Source organism: Parambassis ranga, chromosome 22 (assembly GCF_900634625.1).
Source record: "Parambassis ranga chromosome 22, fParRan2.1, whole genome shotgun sequence".
Classification (NCBI taxonomy): domain Eukaryota; kingdom Metazoa; phylum Chordata; class Actinopteri; family Ambassidae; genus Parambassis; species Parambassis ranga.
Genome location: NC_041042.1, coordinates 15,365,027 through 15,383,214, shown reverse-complemented (window position 1 = coordinate 15,383,214; position 18,188 = coordinate 15,365,027). Strand labels below are relative to the sequence as shown.

General features: G+C 45.3%; 1 protein-coding gene across 5 annotated transcripts in view; it reads right to left on the bottom strand.

Annotated features, from left to right (window-relative positions):
* Positions 1 to 17,913, bottom strand: part of dnmt3ab (DNA (cytosine-5-)-methyltransferase 3 alpha b) — a 28,004-nt gene extending 10,091 nt beyond the window's left edge. Inside the window, exons 1-6 of one of the 5 annotated variants that reach the window (XM_028394644.1) lie at positions 17,812 to 17,913; positions 16,602 to 16,791; positions 12,772 to 12,879; positions 10,246 to 10,591; positions 6,809 to 6,855; positions 5,102 to 5,248 (exon numbers count right to left, since the gene is read on the bottom strand). In XM_028394644.1, coding sequence (XP_028250445.1) covers positions 5,102 to 5,248; positions 6,809 to 6,855; positions 10,246 to 10,591; positions 12,772 to 12,879; positions 16,602 to 16,679 — 726 coding nt within the window. In that variant the 5' untranslated portion in view covers positions 16,680 to 16,791; positions 17,812 to 17,913. Of the gene's footprint in view, positions 1 to 3,653; positions 3,779 to 5,101; positions 5,249 to 5,369; positions 5,486 to 6,808; positions 6,856 to 10,245; positions 10,592 to 12,771; positions 12,880 to 16,601; positions 16,792 to 17,811 lie in introns of those variants that run through there. The other 4 variants (XM_028394645.1, XM_028394646.1, XM_028394647.1 and 1 more) reach the window with 4 other exon arrangements.
* Between the last annotated feature and the right edge of the window lie 275 nt (positions 17,914 to 18,188).

The following is an 18,188-nucleotide window of genomic DNA, read 5'->3' as shown; positions in this document are numbered from 1 at the left end:
GCAAGATGGAGTAAACAGCAAATAGTCATCAATATGCAGTGACTATACTAAAGTGACCTTGTGAAGTGACAACCAGTTTCTGTTAATCCTGGTTTAACTAATCTTCAAACCCACATGAGAATATGGTTTGAATGATTGCACACACTTGGCTATGGTCTGTAACAGTATAGAAGACTTTTTCGATTGGAGGATTGACAGCTGGTAAACAGTAGAAGTGATGCTAAACAGTCTGATCTGAAGATTCCAAAACGGAGTAACAGCTCTTTCTAAGACAATGTATTTAATATAGAGAGCAGGGCCCTGCTAATCCTGCTAACACTAATGTTAAAATTTGAGCTAGGCACATGAAAATGTAAGGAAATATGAAAGAAGCAGGGATGAGGTGGGGATATATTCACATATTTTCCCCACCTCATTTCTCACCTAACTCTAGTAAAGTTGCTGCAATGTGAAATGCATTACATAAGGACGCTGAGCTATCCTGAGCAGAGCAGTTTCTGGCGCCACAGACATGCACTCCTTTTGTCTTCTGCCTCCCAAGACAAATAGTAAACATGAAAAGTAGATCAAGCTATAAGAATACCACTCAGGTCACACACCCTACCTGCAGCAATGTTGCTGGCCTTGCAGGAATCTTTAATAAAACGCTGCCAGATATAGGATAAGCTGCAGCTGATAGTCTTTGCAACCTTTTAGCTCTACAGCATAAGTGGTGCACGCCACCTCTGCAGTCTGAAAGCCTTTGTAAACACGTCTTTATCTCTGACTGTAGGGCCTATTCATCAACAGCACTGTATACAGTAACTCTATAGTGTCCAGAGCTGCAGCGGAAAGTTCACTGGGTTTGTGGTACCTGACACTGAACCGCTAGGTCGATCAGAGAGGACGAGACACAGCCGGGACTTAAGCCTCTCACAGTAAATCCCCAACAGCTGCACTCGTTCTGATGTCTCTCTCTCTCTCTCTCAAACACACACATACACGGCACGGTACATGCATACACATGCTAACTTTCTTCTCCAACTCTCTTTTTCCTTTTTGTGCACACAGAATATATGCAGCCCTATATGTAAACACGTGTTGGTCATACTATAGGCTCCACGTGAGAGCAGCGCTGCACAGCTGTGCTTACTTTCCTCAAGTGTTTCTCAGGTTCTCAGATCTCACACGTACTGTAAATGTCCAGAGCTGTGTGGGAAGTCAAAAAGGAGGGAGACACAGAGAGAGAGAGAGAGAGAGAGAGGGGGACTACAGCACAATCCTCTCCCCCAGTGTGAATCGTAAACAATAGCGCCTTTAAGAGGGGGGAGGTAGGGTGGGTGGGGGGGGGGGGGGTGGAGCCTAGTCGGCGTGGGGAGGGGTTTCGGTACAGAAGAGTAGAAACATGTGCTCTTCAATCAAGATGCTCTGCTGTGGTTTATAAATATCTGTACTGTAGTGCTGGATGGATGGTTCAAAGCCCCTCGGCCATATGTGTAAAGGCCCTCTTGGCTCCAGTGCAAGCACACTGGGGTTAGTGTTCGACAGCCTGCCTGGAAGTGCGCTTCCAGATGGGAAACTGCAAAAAGTAACAAATGTCAGATAAACTGTGATGTTTATGTGGAGGAACCACATCGGGCCAGTGTGGAAGGCAGTTGCTGGTGCAGATGGGGGAGAAGTGGGTGCAGCAGCCAGGAGAGGGTTTATGAATTAAGTCCAGAGTGAGCTCCATCATCTTTGGTGATCAGTAATCACAGGTGGTGGTATGCTGGATGATATGTAAAAGCCAGTAAGGCGGCAGAGCTACTGTTTCTCTGCTCTTTTGGTGTGTTTAGGTTTAGGTTGTCTCCAGGGTTCCCTCTCCTCAGAGCCAATGAGAAAGTGACGCTGAATACACTGTGGGGGAGGAGGAGGAAGGAAAAAAAAAAGTACAGTACAGTGGCTATAAGAACCAGATATTTGTCTCTGGACTTCTTCCCAGTTGTAAATGCCCCCCTTTTGGGGGCCTCACAGTGTGTGTGCAGCTCCACCAGCAAGACAGGCTCTCCGAGTCCAAAGGGGGAAAATAGGAAAGGAGGTAGCAGAGACACAATGCGGTCTTTATCATTTACACACGCCTGCCCGTCACTGACAGCTCAGAAATACCACCACTTTATGCCGCCTGTCAGGCCGCGCTGAACACAAATACCAAAAAAAATGACAGAGCAGAAACACTGTAGCTGTACAAACACGGGGTGTTCCAAAAAATACCTACACACGGTGTTAAATATGAATGACATGAAAGAGTGGAAACAGAAGCTCCGCAGGCCTCTGGCAGAGTGTTAAGAGACAATTTTGGGTGCACAATAATGGATAATCTGACTAAGAGGCCATGCAGCATGATACCCTGAGGGCTCAAGGGGTGACAGAGTGCACCGAGAGGCAGGGGAAAAAAAGAAAAAGAGCGAACAGATATTGGTCTCCAGGGCGTGCAGTTGATACTTTACTATTCAATCTGGGCTGTACTTGTTACAAAAAAGGTCACTTTTACTGCACAGTGCCAGTTATTTATAAGACAACAACGTCTATTATTAGGTTATAAACTTTACAGGGAAAATCTCAAAGAGCTGCTATGATGGAACACCGTGCACTCATGATCCGGCGACATATTCATTATAAGCTTTTCATTCAACACAAAAACATTCACAGCAATCTCTCATTTCTCTCTCACAACAGGCGGCAGGGACTGGTTTGTGTAATTGTTTGATGGATTAATACAATGAGATATGTTCAAAAATCATAAAAACTTCCTTAAGTCACAACAGGTGTCGATTAAACAAACATGAAAAGGCTGGAAATACTCTCTGGAAGCGCACAAGTGGCAGGTTGTGTTGTGCAGCGATGTGATTAGCCTGATGTTAGCACAGATCTCTACAAAGGCTGAGCATTTCATGAGTGGCCTTGAGGGGGGGGGGGTCACGATAAAAGAGGCCATCTGGTTCTCATTGTATTGCGTCCTTTTAAGAGATAATTAGGAATATTATAGAGTCAGCCATGAATACATAAACAGAATGCCCCCCCCCTTCCATGAATCCAGAAGTTGAGTTGTTAAAAAAGCTCCCTGAAGAGACAGCTCAGGTTACTCCAAAGCTCTTTACAATCTTTTTAAGTAATTAAATTACTGTTCTTACAGTAAATCCTGAAGGCTGAAGTCAAACAGAACAAAGTGCACAAAGATAGGAAGGAAAAGGCTTTGAGGCCTACACAACAACTTCACCCTTTTCCCGGTTAAATGTTATGTAAGTGGAAATCAGGCTCCCTCTCTGAAAAAAAAACACTTCTTGAATACATTTGGACTCTAAAACATGAGGTTACACAGAGATTTCTAGGTGCTGCTCTGAAGCAGGAAATCATTTCTGAACATATTCACCCTGCGGGAAAAAACTTTTTTCATGCAAGCAACTTTTTTTTCTCCCCCCCACAAAAAAAACCAAACACGACTAAAGGCTGCTCCCTCTTCCCCATTTTTTTTTTTTTAAAGAGACGTTTCCCTTTAAGCCGTGCATGGCAGATGGTCCACAACAACTCTCCTGCAAATACCTGAAGTCAGCATATTCCCTCTCGCCGTAAGCAGGTCTAATCACACATGCACACTATCCCCCTGTGTTATCAAACAAACAATGCAGTGCACATACCCATACACGCCAGCGTGCAACCCTCATAGTCCAGTGTGTGGGGCTGGAAGTTTTTTTTTTCACCCCCACTCTCCGGGTAGAAGAGATCGCTTAAAAAAAGAAAGCATGAACATTTCTTTGTCTGGGAATTCAGGGTCAGGTGATTGCCAACAGGAGTTCTGGTTGGCTAGAAAGGACTTGCAAAATGTTGGCGACAAGCCAAGAGGCTGTCTTGCAAGCAGGGCTGGAAATTTGCTGCAAACCTCATCTTCACCCTCATATCCATAGCACAGAGTTCATTTCCATAGCTGGGGGAGGGGTCAGGAGAAGAATGGGGGAGGGAAAAACAGAGAAGAAGGAGAGAGAGAGAGAGAGAGAGAGACGGAGAGGTCCACTGTAACACAAGGCACGTAAAAGAGAGAGAGAGAGGGAGGGAAAGTGCAAGACGGCCGTAACCCTTTCAGCCACCATGTTGTTACTGCAGCAGGAGTGTGCAACAGTGTGCTCATAAAACTATCCTCAGGACAGGGCTTTGATGCCAAGAAGAAAACATATAGCTAACAACATACTCTCAAAATGTGCATCCTGCAAATCCCATTAAATCTCAAGAGAATCCACCTCTGTTTTAAAAAAAACAACAGAAAACACACACACACACAGACTTGGCTCGTATTTCACGAGATTTCACTTGTAGGACCCCGGCGTGTCCTGCTAATTTGGCAATATTTCCTCCCTGGAGACACTTTTACTGCCGCTCCCTGAGCCCTCTCCAGAGGAGAGCACAGGGAGGCAGGAGAAGCAGAAGCAACAGAAGTTGATTCTAAAGTCGCTCTGTATGTAACAGATGAAGTGGCATCACTTTATAATGCTACCAAAGGTTGTACTTAATCTAGACTGAGTGAGCAACATCAGGGTTAAATTCATGCTATGATCTTTAAGAATGCGTGTGAGTCAGGTGTGAGTCTGACTCACACTTGGTCTAATCATCCATACACACATGTGTGGATTAACTCGGATTAACAAGCAAATCATCAGGACATCATCAATTTCCTGTTTCTCTGCTCTGCCACATATCTTTGTAGTAAAACTGTCACAAGAAACCACAACAGGAAAAAGACAGAACTGAACTGACCCTTTAAATCCAAAATAAAATCTTCACGACATCAAAAGCCGATCTAAATTTAACGCACCATGTTCGTCCAGGATGCGTGAATCATGTCGAAGCAGATGTTTATAACACAGCTGTGTGGGATTTCTCCTCCGCTCATACAATAGACCAGAACAAAGCCACGAAATGCAACGCACTGACACTCCACTGAAACAAATGGTACCTTCATGAGATATCAAATGACCCATCAAATACACTTGGCTGTGAATGCACCACAAGCCCCCCTATCTGGCAGCTTCGGTTGACGCCCTGTCACTCATGCTGCTGTCTGCGGTGGCTGGGACAGAGCTGGGGTACTCACCTCCATCTTCCACTTGGCCAGCCACTCCTCTCTGGTCCGCTTGCTAATGTAATAAGGGTCACCAGCCTGGAAGGTTATTCTGGGCATGGGCCTCTGACGAAGGCTGATCTCCCAACCAACTCCCCTTCGTGGCCTGCCTCGACCTCCCTGTTTAAGGTTTCAAAAATAAAAAAAAATAAAATAAAATAAAAAGTTAGCTACTCGTTTTTTTAAAAATTTGAAGCATCCAGATTTGTGGGAAAAAAGTGTCGTCTAGCTCCAATCTCACATCTCATGTTGGTGTGCTGTATGGTAATAGGTGGGCAGCAGGAAGTGATGCCACAGTGTCTGATGGCAACAGTGCCTCAAGGCCACCAGGTGATACGAGAGGCTCCCAAGTGTATTTGATATTTCAGATTTTATACACCATTAGGTACCATTTTTTCATAAATCCGACAGCAACAGGACTACTTCCTGGTTTTTTCTGGATCTTTGACAAATGAAAAAATACATTTTACTTCCAGCGCAGTCATTTGTGGCAACAAAGACTTAAGCTCAAAGAAACAGATCTATGTCATACGAAGCTATTATTGAACAAAACAGCTGATTAGCTTAGCATGAAAGCTTGGCTTTTTATGCGATACACACATGTATGAATGTGCACTGTGGCTAGAGAAGCAAATCTTAGCATATGGTGGTCAAGTTGTAGGTCTTGCATATAACACAGAGGTCAGAAATCACTTTGGATCCTTGTGTCCTTACAGTGTAGAAGAAGAGAAGGACTACGACGGATTTTTAAATTTCTAAAAATGGCAGCGAGGACTGGATGAACCACCTGTCGGTCCATCGATCCGCTTCACAAACTGCTGCAGGCTGCCGAGCTCAAGCCAAACTTTGAAAGAAGCAGCTAGTAGTTAGCGTGTCAGCAGATTTTTGCTGTATTTGTAAGAAAATGATGTAAATAAAAGACGCTTTTTCTAATTCCAGCAAACTATTAGCAAATTAAAAAAGGTGTTTACAATCAAACAGTTGGTTCTCTCGTCATCACCGTGGCCCCTTGTTGTGCCTGAAGGACAGCTACAACAGCCAGCACTTCTCACAAGATGTTGATAGGTCAGACTCTGCATTTGTCAATAAACTTTATACTCTTTTGTGCAGGAAACATCATGACATTAGCTTAGCAGATCTGCATTTTCCTGCACAACGCATTATGTTGCAAATAGAAACATTTGTGTACTGCACAAGAGACGAGATGGAAGTACAAATTGAAGGATCTGGATGTGACAGTACAGATATTTCCCCCTGTTTGCAGTCTTTCTGCTAAACTAAGCTAACTGACTGCAGGCTCAGGGATTAGAATGGGATTGATGTGCTCATCTAACTTTGAGCACTGGCATTAATCCACACATCCTACGTCCCCCTTATCCCAAATAAGACAAAAGAAAAACTGTGCTACAGCACTAAGGGGAAACACACCAATAAGATGAATTCAGAGGAGAACCCACGTGGTATTACTTCCACAAAAACTACCTATATTAAAAAAAAAAAAGAAACCTTTCACTTCTGCATCGTGGCTCATCTGTCATGCCGGCGAGCAGAGGTAACACAGCGCGAGACAGGAAAGGTAATTTAACCTCAGAAAAAAGGAAGCTGCCAGCGACTTGTGCCAGACACCTTTAGAGTTACATCAGCCAGAGAACAAAGACACAAACAGAGCAGAAATCTTACCTCGGTCTTGACTGCATCACTCCTGTCCTCCTCCTTGTGCTCCACATCTAGAGAGAAGACAGCAACACAATGGATGGCCTGAATCATTCATGGGAGAGCGGGAACGGGCATTGGTTCTCCACGTATCTGTGTTAAACCTAAGTGCCCTCTCATTCATCAATAAACCATACGGCACATTTATTAGTCTCGTCCTCCATATCATCCAATTAACTGTGTGTTTGATCAAATTTGGGTCAGATTAATAAACCCACTGAGACGTCCCGGCTGTGAGGAAACTACTTTGCTGCGTGCTCGGAGTTGAAAATCGTCTGGGATCACAGGAGCTTGTGCGCTCAGGTGCCATATGAGATTTTGCAGCCGCTGCCCAGGTTATGATGAGGGTGGAGAGCGGCCAGGTTTACTTTGGCAAAAGTTATACATCTGACCTTATATCCCCTCTTTATGAGACACACAGCTGGCTGCTATTAGCGGCCAGCCCCTCCCCTATGCTGCTGCTGACATTCAACGGTAAAGGCAACAACATACTGCTTCACTTCTGGGGCCGTACATAATCTCCCTGCCAATCTCTGAAGCCCCGGCTGGATCAAGACATGAGTGTCTTCTCTGCTGCAGCTGAGTTACTGTTTCTTTGATAGTGGAGAGGCCCGTCACACACAAGAAGTCCCTAAAACAACCATGACAACCAAGTAACTTCTACCTTACTGTGCTTTACTCGAGTATGTGTTCAAACCTTAAATGTGCAGGATTTAGGGGTATTTATTGTTTGAACCCTTCTAGGGTCAAAGCCTTGTCGCGCCAGAAGGGCATGTGTGGTCCAGTGATCCTCAGAGTTATGTTCCGTATGTAGACTATATGTTCTCAAACAGATCTGGGGTGAAGATCCAGGCTAACTCGATCCACAGAACCTTAAGGGACAGACTAGATAAAGGAACCCTGAGTCCCTTAGCTTATCCTGGGCATAGCCTGGGATCGGGTTCAGTGCAGTGCAACCTCTCTGGTCCCTAAATATTTCTACTTTGTTACATTTTAAAAGGAAAACGTTATGCAATGCAGTTTATAACTGTAATTTAACCACCCCATACTACACTTACTCACCAAAATAGCACTGAGAATATTTGTTGAAACGTGCGCTGAAACCACAGTCTAATAAAAATGTCTGTAAAAGCTCCAGTTGGGATTTGCTATTAACTTGGCCGTGATTTAAGATGTGGGGGTCCACAACAACAAGGGCATGTTATTCATTCTTAAACAGCATTGTTTGCTCGTGTTCAGCGGAGCAGCGAAGGGGGGTTAGCCAGGGAGTATGGACGCCAACCAACTGAAACACTGCAGCGGCAGTCAGAATTCATGATTCATGAAAAGTTTTTCACCTGCAGCATCAGCAGAAAAACACCAGAAGAAGCCAAGATCAGCTTCATTACAGGAGCCCAACGCTCTGCTGTTACTGTAACACGGTTTCATTTGAACGTGAGCAAGTGATGTGACACCACAGCACAGTTTACACACATCACTCGGGCAGCTGTGACCTGAATTAGCACAATGGCAAAGCCTGAGTAAACATGACTATCTGCTGAGTCCCAGCCCAAACACTATCATAACACTCGATGGCCTGAGAGCCTGAAGACGGCCTCTGATGGCCAAAACTGGGCTGTCAGTGAAGTGCCCTACAGACCTGTCCAAACAATGGCCTGCTCTCTTAGCAGCCTCTTCAAGTTGGTTCCATGTGTATCTGCGCCCCCCCCCCCACCCCCCCCCCCCATGCACCCCCCACCCTCACACGCCTCTCCCTGCTCCTCGTCCTCATCAGAAATAAGTGACTATATAACAAATCGGTGAGGCATGCGGCCTTCCAAGGTCACTGGGTTTGTGGGGGGAGCTGGCTAATGTTGCCCACAGAGAGTATACCTTGCCAGTTTGAGCGGGTTCCAGCTCTAGTATTGCTGGGCATCAGTTCCACTCCAGCCGGAGCTCAAATCCTTCCTGTGCCCTCCAGATGGATAACAGAAACCCTGTTTAGCTGACTATCGATCCACCACACTGCCTCCCAACAAGGACTCTCCTCTGTGAGGCCCTCTGATGTGTTTAGTTACAGCGTTAATATCTCCCTGCATGTACATTTTAGCGACGCCTTTAAATTTGCTTACATTGAAGGAAGTCTATACATCATGCAGACGCAGCAGTGTGTAGTGGTTCCAAATGATCACTTCTTAAACTCAGGTCACTACAATGGAGACATGTGGCGAATTAAATTTCAATTTGAAAAAAAAAAGGTGCGAGAATGCCAGCTAACCTGCACACAGTGCATTCATAGCATGAAATATCACACACTGAGCAACACAGTCCTGCATGTAACCTCTAAATGTCTAATCTGAATATGTATTTGGACATAGAAGACTCTCAGGACTTCCCTTTTTCTAACACACTGGGTGAGATGTCACCATTGCATTTTAAGTGTCAGTGTGTTCACATCTTAGTACCAATAGAGAGCTAAAAATAGCAACAGCCGCATCAAATGACAGCGTTAGCAAAACTGTGGTCAGCAGTCAGAGGAAGTGTTCTGTTGTTTCTCCTTCCGGGTTGGAGTCTCAGTGAGAGGCATGCTTAGACTAATCAGAGGAGAAAAACCTCACTGATAACTGAGCCTTAATGCTCTCATCTGTCATCTCCTTGAACACACCGTGTTCACAGCTAGCTGAATCGGAGGAATGTCCCTTTAACAACCTTTGTCACTTACACCCTAAAACTTGCTGCGTAATGAACGACAAATGAAAACTCATCTCTGAGCCTTCTATACCTGCAGCAAACAGGGTTATCCCACGTTTTTTGTAGCTGGGAAGTGAGATCAGGTGAATACAGAGTGCAGACTCAGTTTGTAAAGAGTTCTGGGCACAACGCCATCCACCTGGCAGGGCCACCGACAGGGAGGCGGCCGCAACAGGGACCTGCCAGCTCCCAACAGAGGCTTGTTGCCAGGAGACGAGTTGCTCCACCCCTCGATTTATTGACTGCACTCCTCATCAAGGTCACGGCTGGTGTCTCTCTGTGGCCGAGAGGGGGGCAAGGAAGGCACGTGGCAGAGCCAGAGAGTGGGTCTGAGTGATATGACTGATCTCCCTCTTAAAAACTACTTGTTTGACCCCCCCCCCACCTTTGATGTACCAGTCTGACTGTACACTGTAATTTAGCATGTATAAATTTCAGGATAATATGTCCAGAATAAATATCGATCCTTTTCTTCGCTGCACTGAGCAGCAGCATGAACACGACAGCCTCAGTGGTACTAATCCTGGCAGCATCAGTCCCATGCTCTGCATGTGGAGCTGCAGACCCGTTCAGGCTGACCTCCCCTCACAGTTCCCCCTTCTCAACATCTTGCACTAGTCACATGAGCTGATCAAAAGATAGCCGAGTCGACTGCCAGGAGCAAACAAACTCACATTTTGTCGGGCGCTCCAGTTTCCGCCTCCCTCGTTTCTTGCGCGCTGTCATCAGGCTGTCGTCTTTCTCGGAGTCCTGCTCTTCCCGGCTGGACAGGAATCCGTTCTCCTGGGAAGGACTAAGGCTCTGACCCTGGGAGCTGTCTTCTGCCCCGCAGAAGCAAGGGTCTCTGGGGAACCCATTCTCCACTTCCCTCTTCTCCTGTTTGGAGAAGCAGGCATCGGACATCCTCTCTCTGTGCCCGCCCATGTCTCCATTGTGGACCTGTGCCATGGACGGCCTACCCACCCCAGTGTAGCTGTTACCCACACCAGCGCTGTCTTTGAGGGAGCCGCAGCTCTCAACCTGCAGGCAAGGGGAAGAGGAGGTTGAAATGTTAACATCCTGGCAATCCATCAGGCCTTAGGGATTGTTATTGCAGTAGCAGTTTGATGTTTTCAGGGTGTACAACAGCGTTGTGCCCGTCAGCAGTTATGACTTATCACTGGATATATACTGTAGCTGGCTGTGAAATAAACAAAACCTTTCAGGATGTACAACAAATCATCCCGCCGGCTTGAAAAAAAGAGCGAAACAGTTGGCACTGGCAGTGTGAGGAAATGCGTTTCGTATCTATCTGGACAGAATCAACCATGAAGCCTAAACCTGCACTTATTACTCAGTGATTTGTGTTTGTGTTTCCCATTTAGCCCCGAGTTGTAAACTTCAAAGGTGATCCAGTAAATCTGCTGTACAGCCATTAACTTACAAGTGAGGAAGGGATTACATTACAGTTCATCAGGTACACTCGTGAGCTTCCTGTAGTCGTGCATTCATCATTACAGCAGCTCAGAAATATGTCAAGAATGCCGGCTGTTTGACAACGGAGACGTTTTTCTCTCCGTCCAGCTTGGAACGCCCAAGCTATTTCTTCTAGCTGTGCCTGACATTTAGTTCCTACACTGAACAAAGCTCACAGAAAACCTAGATAAAGATTTGTTTCAACTCTTATGTGTTTGAAGAAATGTGAGAGTCTCTGCTGCTGCCTATAAATAGCCACAAAAACACATTCTCAGAGACAATCCCATTACAGGGTCAGTGGGAGCAGAAAGTAGAGCATGCCTTGTGAGATCAGACTGCCAGTGAAGATGAGAGCAGCACACCAGCTTTCATGCAGCAGTTTGCGTTTAAGCAACGCCTCAGGAGGCATCTGCCGGCAGACGATATTTAGCAAAACACACACTGAGATCATGTGCTGGAAGCTTAAGGATCAAACCTGAAATCTGATTCTTGCAGACGCACAAACACAATGTGGTTTTAATGTGACCCAGAGACCTAAAAACAATCGATACGTGTGGTAGTTTGGAAAAAAAACAACTGAAGTTTTAGAGTATCGTAAAAAAAAAAGAGCTACGACTTCCCCAAGCCGCCTTTAAAGCATTCCTCACCGGCCACAGAAACGAAATGACTTCATCGCTGTAGTAACTGTGAACAAATTAACTGTAAACCAAACAATCATTGTCTACAGCAAGTAGCTCTCCAGTAAATCTGTTTGACATGAAGAATGAACACAACAAACCCGCAGCTCAGACATTATTAATATTCAGCACACAGCTAGAAAAAGAGGCTGCAGTGTGTGCAGGCAGACACACACACACAACTGTTGCTGAAAGAGTTACGCAACAGATTAGTGACCCAGTGACCGACATGTGGCCCGTGACGGAGGTCAGAGGTCAGAGATCTCAGCTCAGACAGACAGAGGTCGAAAACAAAACCTAACATGGCTGCATGCAGTGGTAAATACCACCACAGATACAGTTTAGTGAATCTACATGTAGAAGTTAAAGGGTGTCTTCATATAGGTCGGATAATACATTTTCATCCTTTCAAACTGTTTTGCTATTTCTAGGTGAAAAGCAGTACTGCACCTCTTGTAGTGATCTCTTCTAACATGCCGCCTCCTTGAGGAATCCTGAGTGTAGTTTCTTTCATTAATTGAGTTTTTATAGGACAGCTGACTTCCCTTACATGATGACACATGACACCCCCAGTCTGTTACCGTCTGTAAATATGTTTCTGATCTGTCGTTTAGTTTGTTGGATCGTAGGGTGAGAATGAATTAACATAAATTTATGCAAATGATATCATCAACCAGATACATGTTAGCCCCGGGGTCATTATTAAAACAAGGTTTTTCCCTATAAAAGACATCACAAACAGATTAGAAGTGATGTTTGTGTCTGAGGAACACGAGGGAGGGAGGCGGTGTGATGTTTATTCATGAATACAAAGAAGTCAATGTAAGTGTCTTACAGGTTTTTTTGCACCTGCTTGGTGAGACATTACATATTTTGGGTATGTTTGCATACATGTTCTTATATTCATGGTTCAATTGTGCAAACAGAACCAGAGTTTCCACCCTGTCATTCAGCCAACAAAACAGAACAAACTCCTGAGTGTGTTTTGAGGATGTGTTTTCCCAGCCCATGAGCCATATTGAGCTATTTTGGAAATTTATAGTTCAGAAACGTCGGATCAACACTCACAGGAAACAGCTTGCGTTTTCTGCCTGGCTTGCCAACTTTACAAGAGGCACTGCTTTCAGCTGACTTCTCCTCGGCCATCAGGTCCACGTCCAGGATTGTGCTCTCACCCTGTAAAGAAGCAGAAGAAGGAAGAATAAAAAGGATGAGATCTGTGTGCGTACAGTCAAAACCACACAAAACCACAGCACAGTAAAACACTTGGACATATGTTGAGGACTGCAGCGGGTTCTCGAGTGTCTTTGGACGAGTGGACAATGAGACAGATAGAAAGTGAATGACACGTCCCTTTGAACTCGTCTGAAGTGAAAGCTGCGCGGACGCAGCGCTGACCTTCCGCAGACAATCCCCCCTCTTGACACCATTACAAAGACGTTGACCCCCCCCCCCCCCACCCCCACCTTCCCCCCACTGCAATTTTCCTTTGATTAATAAAACCGTCCATCCCCCATGAACAAAGCCCCGTGTCCGCCACCACCAAGTACCCCTGGGGTTGATGGAAGAAAAGATGATCCTAATGTAGATGCTTTGAGCTCCAATATTGACTGAATAGGACCACCAGCACCAGGTTTGAATGCAAATGAGATTGCAAGGCCATTCCTGACATCTGCAGCGGTGGGTGGAGGAGGGCTGGGTCCTTATTAAATTCCTTCAGTATTGAATGTGAGATCCCCCCACCCCTGAAGATAAATGGGCTCTCAGCTGCACCGTGAGGCTTTCTGCAACACAGTGCTCTGCTGACGTGTTGTTAAGTACCTTCAATTTAAGCTTAGGCGCTGTGGCATAGTGTAACATGAGATTACTGTAAGGTCTACATGACTTTAACTGCCAATAATGGCTGAGGTTAAACACTGCAGGAGTGTTTGACTTTGACCTGATACTCCTTTTGAATGCATCATGTGTGAGCGTTTACAGTTCTGTGAGATATACAGCTAAGCTGAAAATTAGTTTCTACGTATCCTGTGTAGAAAAAAACACGTCAAAAATAAACTTTCTGCACAATATTCTGTGAAAATCAAAAAAAAATCTGCATTTTTCTGTGTGAAGAGGAAGCCATGATTGGTTCAGGTGTGACCATCAATTATCTGCCAATACTTGGTTCAACAGCAGACATTTTGTGCAGCGTTGTGTGTAAAACTTAAAGGTAACAAGTGCACAAATGCTGAAATATATTTATACAAGTGGTGCTCCTGAATTATTCACTGTCTAGGAAACATGTTCTACACATTTCCAAGAGTTTAAATCAAGGCAACTGGTCTCAAAGTTAGTTTTTTGAAGACATTTCGCCACTCCCCCAAGTGAGCAGAACTGAAGAAGCCACTATTTAAAGAAGTCAATATTTAAAGAAATTCATGTGGTTCATAGCCTTATCATTTCATTATACTGCCTAATGCCTGATTTACACTGTGCGATTTTGGGCTGTCGCAGACGAAAGACGAGCATCGTAGGAGAATCGTGGCGATATCTTTGGTCGTGGCTCTAAATCGGTGGTCTTACGTTGCACTGTGAGACAGGTTCCATGATGGCCATTGTCAGCATCTTGCGACCAAAGACAAGCTGAGATAAAACTATAGTGGTGTCAGAACTTTAGGATGACTGACTCGCAGTGTGACAGCTGCTACGATCTGTCATTCCACATCCACGTCTTCCTCCTCCTCATGTGATGAGGATCCTGTGATCGCCTGCGATTCAGTAAATGATCATACATCGTACAATGTGCACGCATTAAACTTGATGTCGTAGCAAAGTTCATTAGATTCACGTTGCATAGTGTGTCATGCAATGGTCTAATAAGATCGCTAAAAATCGCAGTGTAGAAAGGCCATAAAAGACATGCTTAGTTCTCACAAATGTGTCGTTTCCTCGGACATGCAGGGCTTTACATAACACACACAGGAACTGTTAAGTGTTCAGAGGATTAAACATCTATTTGCAACAAGCTTCTTCTCCATTTTTGCTCGCCCCATGCACGGAAATCACCACTGGAGGGAGCACCGTCAGTCATTTCAATCACCTTCAGCCACTGAGGTTTTAATGATGCAAAAATGTCATTAAGCCTGTTGTTAATTCATTTAAAGGTGATGGATGTTCATAAATGTGGGCAGTGGAAGGTCAGTCAGGCCGTGCTACACCCTGAGAGTCTGTGCCACTAAAATGGAATAAATCCATCAAGCGTTAGCGTCCCAGAGGGATAAACTAATTTGCATAAAGAAATGGATGTGATCAAATGCTGCGATTAATGGGCGAAGGATTATAAAAGACGAAAATCTGGGACAATCTTAACAGAATATTCATCAACGAATTTCTAACGGGACGTTTTCAGAGGTCGTCACCAGGTCTGTAAAAAGGTATCCATCCTTTTGTAAGAGGATATGTTTTGCTCATGGTTGCGGTTCATTGTGCGATCACTAATAGAGTGCCTGGTGCTTCGGTTTTTCCCTTATACGAGGGCGGCAGAATTTGCATAGATAATAGCACGTTTTGAGTGCAGCCTGGTGTGCAGGCTCATTTGGGAACCACTTACAGAGATGACACAATTCAGCGGTGCCTGGCTATCTCTGCAGGAACAGCCCACACCACACTTCCACACCAGAGAGCTGAGGCACACTGAGTGAAAACAACACGCCATTTTCACACACACACACACACACACACGGCTTCAGCCTAATATTTTCAGAGAAAAAAAAACACAACAACAGCAAAGCCAGAAATATGATTTGTTGTTGCCTGGAGTGAACCCTACTACATTGTCAATATCTATGCACTATTTCCGTCTGGATAGCCGGTTATTTAAGGCAATGTCTGTTGCCAGGCAACAGGACTAAGGGCAGTACTGTGTAATGGGAACGTCGAGGATGAGGACAGATCCCCCCACCACCACCACCACCAGCATCACCACCACCCCACCCCTCTCAGTAAAAGAGCTGTAGAGCCATTCCAGCTCCAACACAACCTACATCAGCCAACGCCCACGTCACCAACTACCATCCATTACTACAGCAAATGTCACAGCTGCACCTCGCAGCCGCCTCCTCAGCGATGCTGCTCTCGCTGCCACAGGAGTGATGCTGCACTTACACGGGGAGCGTAATTATCAGTCTGTCTGCATCATGAAAGGTGACATGGCAGTCCACATGCTGCTGGATTTCACCAGTAAAAATGCAGCAGAATATTTATTCAGTTCAGCAGAAATGTGCACAAGACTGAAGCAGACACCACTGAATGATTAAATCCTTTCAAAATAAAATGAGAGACTGCTTTAAAGTGACTTTATAAACCACAACTCACATGCATGCTGTACTCCTTTTAAAGCTGCAGTGCAGAATGTCTAACTCCCCCCTACAGGCAGTGAGAGGAATTACACTAACAATGCTTAATGGTCTATATAAATGCTCAGCTAATCCAATGTGATTAGACCAATGTGAGTGACCACATCTCAAGGAAAGAGCTGGGCTTAAAGACCCCTTTCTAAAACAATGCTAACTAGCATTTAGCTTCCTCTGAGCACCAAGTTTAATTTTCAACCAAACTTTTCTTCATCTCCTTATTTGTGAAGCAAGTCTCTTGCTACGGTAACTCCCCTCTAATCACTACCGGTGCCATAATGTGGGAATGTCACCACAGATGGCTGATCTGAACCTCACAGACGTCCACCTGGTACTCATTGGCCAAATCAGCATGGTGTGAAACTTTTAGACAAGGGTTTGAATATTCATTTACAGATCAGACCCAGCACTGTGCAGGGGATGGGCTGTTAAATCCACATTAATCAACAACTGAGCACAACCTTTGTTAAGGGTCTGATAACCCCGAGACATCCTGGTGTTTCTTACCATTCTGCCTCCAGGTGAATCGGTGAACTCTGACCCTTTGAACGCAGGGGTGTTGGTGACAGTGTTGGACGGCATCATGGACAGTCTTGTGGGTTAATGTGTGACAGTGGGTAGTGTGGATGAGGTGGGAAAAAAAAGAAACTGAAAAAAGGAAAGAAATAAAGAAATGAGAGATGATCCCTCTTCTCTCCTGGAAGATAAAAAAAAATAAAAAAAACAAAATTGAACACAAACTTCGTACATTCCCTCAGATCTTCTTCCCTCACTGTGAGCTTTATTGTGTGTGTGTGTGTGTGCACCTCATGTAGCTATAGGACCCGCACAGGCTTCTATAGATACTGTATAGGCTAATAGCCCACAGGCCCTTTTTTTTACACCACATGGATCCATGGCAGTAGACGACATTAAAAAATGGCAGCCTGCTATCATAACTGCAATAAAGCTTCAAATAATATTAAAACCAGGGCGGTTAAGACTGCAGCACAAATGTTCAGGAGGCATTAATATTTCAGTAGGTTAAAGTTACTTGCGCAGCCACTGTTGCACTCGTGCAAATGTTGCACAAAAACATCATCCACAATCACGCAGGATGTGTTTAATATCCTCCCAAGTGTTAGAATCTAGATTGATGACAGGCGGTTCTGATCTGCCACAGTCAGGTCCCCGCTCCAGGAAAATAATTGCATGCAACAACCAGAACGTGTTATCTTGAGAAAAAAAAAGATTTATTATAGGGCCACACAGGCTCCCAGTGTCACCGCATTCTCTGCACATCAGGCCACAGTCTCACATTACCGCGTCCCCACTGACGTCTTGTTCTTATTTAACTGGCTATGCGTTAAAAGTGCAAAGTTTCTGGACGTCTTGTGCAGCATGGGAAGTCTGCAATATGACCCAGGGGACTGTGACTCTTTTACAGGCCACGGCCACTGAAGGATAAACCCCCGTTATTTCTCTTAATGAGGCCGGTGTTTTAAGCAGCCGCGATGCTGGTTCTGTGCCGTAAATTCGGTCAAGTTTACGTCCTGATGTCCAATCAGCACATCTGCCAAAAGCAAAATCCCTAAATCGCTATTTCCATCGAGCGCCTTCCGCTCTCAGAGCCTTTACGTGTTTTTTTTTTTTGTTCAGATAAAGGTTGCCCTTCCTGCGCGCTAACCAGTGCCGGGTTAAACGGATTTGGATGCATGAATCGTTGTGTGTTCGTTACCCGATTTTCCCCAGGTCCCAGGCCTGACCCTTTTTGTCTCGCTTGCTCCCGGAGCCTCCTTCCTCGTCTCTCCCCGTCCTCCACCTCCCCAGCCGGCCAGCTCTCTTCCAGATGCGCCGCTCTCACTGCAGGGGCCTGCAGACGGCGCGCTGGCTGCCGCGGGTCCTAAAGCCCGCCGCGTTTGACAGCACCCACTCCTCCGCGTGTCTGTCACGATTCCAGGCCATGCAGGTGTTAAAACTAAACTCAGTGCACTCTCTTGAACACATTGTACTTCTCGGTTGTAGAAGGCTGGTGGGAGTCTTCGGTGAAGTGATGGAGGGACCAGTATTTGGGCTGTCGGGGGCATCAAAGCTGGGCTGATGGCTCCAAAATCA